At 46.3% G+C, this 9,067-nt stretch overlaps 1 protein-coding gene across 1 annotated transcript; it reads left to right on the top strand.

Moving 5' to 3' along the window:
• The first annotated feature begins 2,941 nt into the window (after nucleotides 1–2,941).
• LOC128371773 (arginine--tRNA ligase, cytoplasmic-like) lies at nucleotides 2,942–8,143 on the top strand. Its single transcript, XM_053332150.1, has 3 exons — nucleotides 2,942–2,964; nucleotides 4,684–4,931; nucleotides 7,840–8,143. Exons 1-3 carry the CDS (start codon nucleotides 2,942–2,944, stop codon nucleotides 7,947–7,949), a joined length of 381 nt encoding a protein of 126 aa, XP_053188125.1. The 3' UTR covers nucleotides 7,950–8,143.
• The last annotated feature ends 924 nt before the right edge of the window (nucleotides 8,144–9,067 follow it).

Raw genomic sequence — 9,067 nt, forward strand, 5'->3', positions numbered from 1 at the left:
CTTTCTTTACTTCCTTCCTTCCTCCTTTCCTTCTTCCCTTCCTTCCTTCCTTCCTCCACAGTCCTCCTATCCTTCCTTACTCCTTTCTTTCCTTCCTTCCTTCCTTCCTTCCTTCCTTCCTTCCTTCCTTCCAGTGTTAGACTCAGTTCAGTCAATCTTCCTTCCTTCCTCATTCCATCGTCCTTCCTTCCTCCACAGTCCCTCCTATCCTTCCTTACTCCTTTCCTTCCTTCCTTCTTTCCTTCCTTCCTGTGTTAGACTCAGTTCAGTCAATCTGTGGTTTGAATTCTGGGGGAAATCACTCTGCTAATCATTCACTGTTCTGCATGATCCCTAAAGGACAGATACAGTTTTAATTAGTGGATCAAGGTAAATTCAGAGGTTAAACATGTTGGGGGGGGCTTTCATGTCACACCATCACGCAAAGAATGTTTTCCTGTAATTTATGTCCATGCATTGGTTTTTTAGGATGTTCTGCACATAAAAAGTGTCTTAGTAATATATTTTTTTAGGGCTGTCAAACAATACATTTTTTTATCGAGATTAATCGCAGAATTTCCGTAGTTAATCACGATTAATCGCGTTTTGAAATTGCATGTTTAAAATCCTGTTATTTTCCATTTGAAGGCAGTTTTAAGCCCATAATGTAAAGCATTTCTTACCAGAGTGTCTTAACTGGGAATCAATCACGGCTCTGCTGCGACTCCCACACTCCAAAATGGTCCTTTGGTGGAGCTGAGGCTGGCTTGGCTGCACCTGGGTGTTTAGCGTGGAGGTGCTAACTCAAACTCCACGTACTCGGTGGTAGTTAAACTCCGTTTGACACAGGTTGCATTTTACTTTTGACTTGTCAACTGAAGCGTCTGGAAGTGTTTTAAAGTTAAACAAGCCGTTCAAAAGTCCAGTAGCTCTCTTACTTTCCATCAGCGCGGTAGGTTTACTGCAGGAGGCCACTTCAAAGCATAGCGCTACAGCTAAGAGCCGTCTACGGGGGAGTAGAAGGGACAAAAAGGCTTGCAACATTAAAATGCGATTAAAAAGATTTACACGTTATGGATTGCATTAATCTAATCGCGATTAACGGCGTTAACACTGACAGCCCTAATATTTTTCCTTAAAATGCTGTGAAACAAGCTTTAACTGGGAGGCCAACATGTAATCTTTACTCAATGTCCTCATTAGTGTTGTGTATGAGCCCATTTTTTCATGATGGGTATAACCGACGAATAACCAAATATTTAGTTATGAATATTATTCATAACAAACAACAAGCTGTAACTGCACAAACTTGTATTAATTTAAATGATAATCGGCCTTCATTTCCTTCCTTCCTTCCTTCCTTCCTTCCTTCCTTCCTTCCTTGACCTGATGACACCAGGAGGGTTAAGACTCTTCCACCGGGACTAGATCTCTCAGAAATGTTTGAAACTTTTCTTTTGAAACTTTCACTGAGTCCATGAAGCTGGACTTTTGGGTGCCGGTGGGAATTAAGACCAACAGAAAAAGTATCAAACCCTTGCTGTTGCACTTCCTGGTTTGGACCTTTTTCTTTTTTTTGTTGGATTGACTGGACTAACTCGGGGGTGGCAGAGTGCCTGGCAAAGATTGATCTTCTCTTTTTTTTTTTCTCAGCCGTGAGGTTGAGCAGTCTCGCCTGAGAGGATTCAATGCTCCTGCGTTCAGTCAATAGAGCGTCTCACTGGTGGCAGCTGCCCCCCCCTCGCACCTCCTCCCCCCCCTCCCCGATACGTGGGTGTTAGAGTGTCAGAGAGGCTGAGAAAAAGACTGAAAAATAGTCAGAAAGATGGAGAGACTCTCCTAAAACCTCAGAGGGGGGCTGTTTGACTCCAGGCAACAGAATGGCAAAACACCTTTTTCCAAAATATGTTTTGCAAGATATAAAAAATGAGTTGATGAGAGTGTTTTTTTTTTAGAGTTTCACAGCCACCGTAGGGTTAGAACAGGAAGTGGAGTGGTGGGGTGTTCAGTTCAAATAGCACCCTCACCACTAGATGGCATTAAATCCTAAACTCTGCACCTTTAACTCATAAAATCCAAAAGCATAAACCCCCGCCCCTGCTGCTGTAGAGGTATAAATACATTCAGCAGACACTACTACTACTACAGTCTACAGTTAGCCAGTTAGCTGAGTTAGCCGCCTAGCTAGCCGCCAGTTTAGCAGCAGAGCTAGCAGCAGAAAGCTCTCAGACGTAGCGTCCATGTTTCTGGTAGAGGTGGTGACTTTGATTGACAGGTGACACTTGGTAGGGGGCGGGGCTTCAGCGTTTGGGAGCAGAGAAAGAGGCTGAGGCTTCCTTCCTCTTTTCCTCCCTCCCGCCCTCCCTCCTTACTCCTTCCCTTCCTTCTTCTCTCCTACTTCCTTCCTCTTTTCCTCCCTCCTGCCCTCCCACCTTACTCCTTCCCTTCCTTCCTTCTCTCCTTACTCCTTCCTCTTTTCCTCCCTCCCGCCCTCCCTCCTTACTCCTTCCCTTCCTTCCTTCTCTCCTTACTTCCTTCCTCTTTTCCTCCCTCCCGCCCTCCCTCCTTACTCCTTCCCTTCCTTCCTTCTCTCCTTACTTCCTTCCTCTTTTCCTCCCTCCCGCCCTCGCTCCTTACTCCTTCCCTTCCTTCCTTCTCTCCTTACTTCCTTCCTCTTTTCCTCCCTCCCGCCCTCCCTCCTTACTCCTTCCCTTCCTTCCTTCTCTCCTTACTTCCTTCCTCTTTTCCTCCCTCCCTCCCTTTTGATTATTTAAAGTTGTGATTTTTTGCCTTTCCTCCTCCAGCGAGTATTTAAACTTCACCTTCACTAAACCATCGAGACACTGAAGCTGCTTTTTAAAAACATGAAACACGCTGCTTTGTATTTTTTTGTTTTTGTTTTTTTGACCTGTAACAGAAGAAGAAGAGTTTTTTTATTTTTTGGGATCACACAGACGCAGACATGAAACCCGCAGCTGTGTCACAGTAGCAGTCGTTTCTCTCTCCTGTTTGAAAGGAACTGACTCCAGCTGCTAAATATTGAATAGATCCTCGAGGCTCGGAGCTCCTTCATCCTCATCTTTCTGCTTTTACACTGGTTTTTGGGGTTTTTCTGTCATAACTCAGAAACAGGAAAACTCTTCTTTTTTTTTGTATTTATTGTTGTATTTTTTTGTCTCCACCTGTTCTCTCTCTTTTAACCCTTACATACTGTTCATATTCTACCTCTCTGACTGGGTTTCAACAACTGATGAACAAACACTTCACATACTGTTCATATTTAGACAGGCCCGCCAAGGAGTCCAAGCCGGCCCACTTTCCTTCCTCCTTTTTTTCCATCCACCCTTTCCTTCTTCCTTCCATCTTCTGTTCCTTTCTTCTCTTCCTCCTTCTCTCTGTCTTTCCTCCCCCTACCTTCCTCCCTTCCTTCTTTCCTCTGTCCTTCTTTCCTTCCTCCCTCCCTCCTTCCTTCCTCCCTTCCTTCCTTCTTTCCTCTGTCCTTCCTTCCTCCCTTCCTCTTTTCCTTTCTCCCTCCCTCCCTCCCTCCTCCATCCTTTCCTTCCTCCCTCCCTCCTTTCTTCCCTTCCTTCCCTCCTTTCCTTCCTTCTTCCTCCCTTGACTCTAGGACAACTATGTAAAGAACTTGGTTTTGGTTAAAATGATCAAACTCTTTAAACATATGCAACCTTTGTTGTCATGGCAACAGTAAACACCACGATTAACTGACATGAGCAAGATTAAGTCAATTAGAGTTTCTAAATGTTGGTTTACATTATTTTTTGATTAATTGCCCGACCCTAGATAAAATGGATGTTGTCCTCAAGGAAGGACAGGAGGAAGGAAGGAAAAGAGGAAGGAAGTAAGGAGAGATGGAAGGAAGGAAGAAAGAAAGGAAGGAAGGACGAAAAGAGGAAGGAATTTAGGAGAGAAGCAAGGGAGGAAGGAAGGAAGGAAGGAGGGAGGGAGGAAAGGAGTAAGAAAGAAAAGAGGAAGGAATTTAGGAGAGAAGCGAAGAAGGAAGGAAGGAAAGAAGGAAGGAAGGAATGGAGTGAGGACGAAAAGAGGAAGGAAGGAAGGAAAGAAGGAAGGAAGGAAAGGAGTGAGGACGAAAAGAGGAAGGAAGGAAGGAAAGAAGGAAGGAAGGAAAGGAGTGAGGACGAAAAGAGGAAGGAATTTAGGAGAGAAGGGAGGAAGGAGAGGAAGGTAGGAAGGAGAGGAGGGAGGGAGCAAAATAAGAGGGGAGGAAAGGAGGAAGGAAAGGAGTAGGGAGGGAGGAAAGGAGGAAGCAAGGATAGATGGAAGGAGGAGGGGGCAAAGAAAGGGGGGAGGAAAGAATGAATGAATTAGGGAAGGAGGAAGCAAGGAAGGATGGAAGGAGGAGGGAGCAAAGAAAGAGGGGAGGAAAGAAGGAAATGAGTAGGGAGGGTGGAAAGGAGGAAGCAAGGAAGGAGGAGGGAGCAAAGAAAGAGGGGAGGAAAGAAGGAAATGAGTAGGGAGGGAGGAAAGGAAGAAGCAAGGAAGGAGGAGGCAGCAAAGAAAGAGGGGAGGAAAGAAGGAAATGAGTAGGGAGGGAGGAAAGGAGGAAGCAAGGAAGGAGGAGGCAGCAAAGAAAGAGGGGAGGAAAGTAGGAACAGTCAAAACAGACGGGGTCAGTTTGACCCGGGAGGACGACAGGAAGTATAACCTGCGTGGTCTGTCCTGCAGGTCGATCTCTCGGCTGGCTAACATCGACGAGGCGGCTCTGAGGAAAGCGGCCGAGACCACCGAAGTCCTGCTGGAGCACGAGAAGGAGTGGAAGCTCGGGAAATGCATCCTTCGCTTCCCCGAGATCCTCCAGAAGATCCTGGACGACCTGCTGCTGCACACGCTCTGCGACTTCCTGTACGAGCTCGCCACCACCTTCACCGAGTTCTACGACAGCTGCTACTGCGTGGAGAAGGACCGGCAGACAGGTACGCAGCTCCTTCCTTCCCTCCTTCCTTCCTTCCTTCTTTCCTTCCTTCCTCGCTTCCCTCCTTCCTCCCTCCTTTCCTACCTTCCTTCGTTCCTTCTTTCCTCCCTCCTTCTTTCCTTCCTTCCCCCTCTTTCCTTCCTCCCTCCCTCCCTTCCTTCTTTCCTCCTTCCTTCTTTCCTCCCTCCCTCCTATCTTCCTTCTTTCCTTCCTTCCTTCCTTCCTCCCTTCCCCCCTTCCTCCCTTCCTCTGTCCTTCCTTCCTCCCTTCCTCTTTTCCTTTCTCACTCCCTTCTTCCTTCTGTCCTCCCTCCTATCTTCCTTCCTTCCTTCCTTCTTTCCTCCCTTTCTTCTTTCCTTTCCTCCCTTCCTTTCTCCCTCCCTCCCTCCTTGTAGTTTTTATTTTAATTTCAGTTAACTAAATTATTTTTCTATTGCCTGTTTTAGTTTTAGTTAACTATAATAACCCTGGAAGGAAGGAGGAAAGGAGGGAGGAAGGAAGAAAGAAAGAAAGAAAGAAAGGAAAGAGAAATTATTTGGTACAAAGTATTTATGGTTACAACACTTAGACATTTTAAACTACATGGAGACAATAAAAAAAAACTCCGTCATTGACCCATAAATTAAATCAGTGCATGAGTCCGGGATCTAACACTGTGCTATTGTGCAATTAAAAGTTATAACATCTATAATATCCCATTGTGAAACTGAGAAAGTGACACACACACACACACACACACACACACACACTTTCTATCAGTGTATACTTTCTAATCAACAAACACACGACAGCCCATAATAACCTCCAGCTGGGGTTACCGCCACAGTAGCTCGGCGGCGCTAACGGAGAATTAGCATAATTAAACAGCTCTAAAGCCTGAAGTGCTAGCTCTCCAGCGAGCCGCGGGGATCAAACATGCTAACGGGAAACGAGCGGAGGGCTAACGGCGTTTCAGTGGAATCCCTCTCACAGTCTAACTTCCTGCTAATTGGCTGACTCCCGCTGAGAGCCGAACACCGAGGGGGCTCGTTTGCTTTCTCTCTGACCTTCATGTTACACAAAAATCATCATCTGAGTCTGTGATGATCAGAAAGCTCAGAGAGAGAGAAACATGGTGACGTTTGAACCGGGGTTATTATCTTTCTATTATCTTTCCTCCCTTCCTTCTTTCCTCCCTCCATCCCCCTTTCTTCCTTCCTTCTGTCCTACCTTCCTTCCTTCCTTCCTCTTTTCCTTTCTCCCTTTCTCCCTCCCTTCCTTCTTTCCTCCCTCCCTCCTACCTTCCTTCCTTCCTTATTTCCTCCCTCCCTCCTACCTGCCTTCCTTCCTTCCTTCCTTATTTCCTCCATCTTTCCTTCTTTCCTTTCCTCCCTTCCTTCCTTCCTTCCTTCCTTCCTCCCTCCCTCCCTCCCTCCCTCCTTCTTTCCTTCCCTCCTTCCTTCCTTCCTTCCTTCCTTCCTTCCTTCCTTCCTTCCTTCCTCACTTCCTCTTTTCCTTTCTCCCTCCCTCCCTCCTTCCCTCCCTCCCTCCTTCCTTCTTTCCTCCCTCCGTCCTACCTTCCTTTCCTCCTTCCTTATTTCCTCCTGTCCTTCCTTCCTTCCTTTCTTCCTCTTCCTTCCTTCCTTCCTCCCTCCCTCCCTCCCTCCTTTCTTTCCTTCCTTCCTTCCTTCCTTCCTTCCTTCCTTCCTTCTTCCTCCCTTCCTACCTTGACTCGAGGACAACAGGAGGGTTAAGACCTTCTTTATATAATATAATCCTGTTCTTCTCTTTAAATCTTAGCAGAGCATCAGTTGTGCAGCAGTCGGACGCGTCGGCTTGTTTTTCTGTAAATTACAAACTGATTTTACTCTCCGAGTCAACGAGAGTCACGGGTTCAGTGTGCGGCTGCAGATTCATTTCCTGTTGATGCTTCGGTGTCGGCCGGCGCTGTGTGATTGTAGCGTCATTAAATCTGACCTCTGACCTCCTGTTGTTCTGTTGCCATCGTTGTCGGCTTCACCTCTGACTGAGCGTCTGTTTGTCTGTTTCTCTTCATCCTGCTACTCCCTCTTTCTTTCTCCTCTTTTACTCGCCGATGGGTGCAGTCCGGCCCACTTTCCTTCCTGTGTTCTTTTCCATCCTTCCATCTTTCCTTCCTACCTTCCTTTTATCCTTTCTTTGTTTCTTCCTTCCTTTCTTCCTTCCATCTGTCCTTCCTACCTTTCTTCCCTCCTTCCTTTTGCCTCTTTCCTTCCTTCCCTTCTTATTTCCTTCCTTCCTTTCTTCCATCTGTCCTTCCTTCCTTCCTTCCTTCCATCTGTCTTTCCTACCTTTCTTCCTTCCTTCCTTTTGTCTGTCCTTCCTTCATTCCTTCCTTCCTTCCTTCCTTCCTTCCTTCCTTTTGTCTGTCCTTCCTTCCCTTCTTATTTCCTTCCTTCCTTTCGTCCATCTGTCTTTCTTACCTTTCTTCCTTCCTTCCTTTTGCCTGTCTTTCCTTCCTTCCCTTCTTATTTCCTTCCTTTCTTCCATCTGTCCTTCCTTCCTTCCTTCCTTCCATCTGTCTTTCCTACCTTTCTTCCTTCCTTCCTTTTGTCTGTCCTTCCTTCATTCCTTCCTTCCTTCCTTCCTTCCTTCCTTCCTTCCTTCCTTTTGTCTGTCCTTCCTTCCCTTCTTATTTCCTTCCTTCCTTTCTTCCATCTGTCTTTCTTACCTTTCTTCCTTCCTTCCTTTTGCCTGTCTTTCCTTCCTTCCCTTCTTATTTCCTTCCTTTCTTCCTTCCTTCCTTCCTTCCGTCCTTCCTTCCTTCCATCTTTTTAATGATCCGGCCCACATGAGATCAAATTGGTCTGTATGTGGCCCTTGAATGAAAATTAGTTTGACACCTCTGCTCTAAACTAATCAACTTGATGTTCTTCTGTTGGACTCTTCAGGTGAAGTGGTGAAGGTGAACATGTGGAGGATGCTGCTCTGTGAAGCCACGGCAGCCATCATGGCCAAAGGTTTCGACATCCTGGGCATCGAGCCCGTCCACAGGATGTGATGTCACAGGAGGAACGAAGACGGCGATGACGAGTTACGATAAACTCACTCACACATCCAATAGAACCAAACTCACCGGACACTAGGAGTCCATCCCAGGAAGGAAGGAATCCTCTCGTTCAGTCCGTTCATAAACATGTTATAAAGGATCTTTTTTTTTTATTATCATTATTAAAGAGCCGATATGAAGCCAAAACATCACAATGTCTGCTGTCAATCATTTTCACATTATAGTTTAACCCTCCTGTTGTCCTCGAGTCAAGGAAGGAAGGAGGAAAGAAGGAAGGAAAGGAGGAAGAAAGGAAGAAAAGGAGGGAGGGAGGAAAGAAGGAAGGACAGGAGGGAGGAAGGAAGTAAGGAAGGACGGAGGAGAGAAGGAAGGAAAGGAGGGAAAGGATGGATGGAGGAAAGAAGGAAGGAAATGAGGGAGGGAGGAAGGAAGGACAGAAGGGAGGAAGAAGGAAGGACGGAGGAAAGAAGTAAGGGAGGGAGGAAGGAAAGGAAAGGAGGGAGGGAGGAAGACGGGAGAAAAGAAGGAAAGGAGGAAGAAAGGAAGGAAAGGAAGGAGGGAGGAAGGAAAGGACTTCCTTCCTCCCATCCTTCTCATTTTCCTTCCTTCATTCCTTCCTCCCTTTCATCTTTCCTTCCTTCCACTTGTCCTTCCTTCTCATTTTCCGTCCTTCCGTTCTTCCTTCCTTCCATCCTTCAATCTTTCCTTCCTTCCTTCCTCCCTTCCTTCCTTCCTTCCTTCCTTCCATCCTTTCTATGGTCCGGCCCACATTAGATCAAATTGGGGGGTTTGTGGCCCTTGAATGAAAATGATTTTGACACCTCTGCTGTAAATATTTAAAGTCTCAGCATTAAGAGCAGATTTCTGGAGTTGGGGTCGAGTTGGTGGTCGCTAGGCAACGGAGAGCATCATAGCCTGATCTGTATGTGTATGTCAGAGTGGCGTGTTGGCGTGTGTGTACATGCTGATCTGTAGTTTGGTAAGATTTGGGTATAAAAAGATGGATTTTTATATATATAGATATTATTCGTGTAATTTGCATACACAGCCAGCGGGAGCAGTGCGGACCCGGCAGCCCCGTTATTAAACTTAATATTGTGACAATTGTC

The sequence above is a fragment of the Scomber japonicus genome, chromosome 13 (assembly GCF_027409825.1).
Source record: "Scomber japonicus isolate fScoJap1 chromosome 13, fScoJap1.pri, whole genome shotgun sequence".
In the NCBI taxonomy this organism is placed as follows: domain Eukaryota; kingdom Metazoa; phylum Chordata; class Actinopteri; order Scombriformes; family Scombridae; genus Scomber; species Scomber japonicus.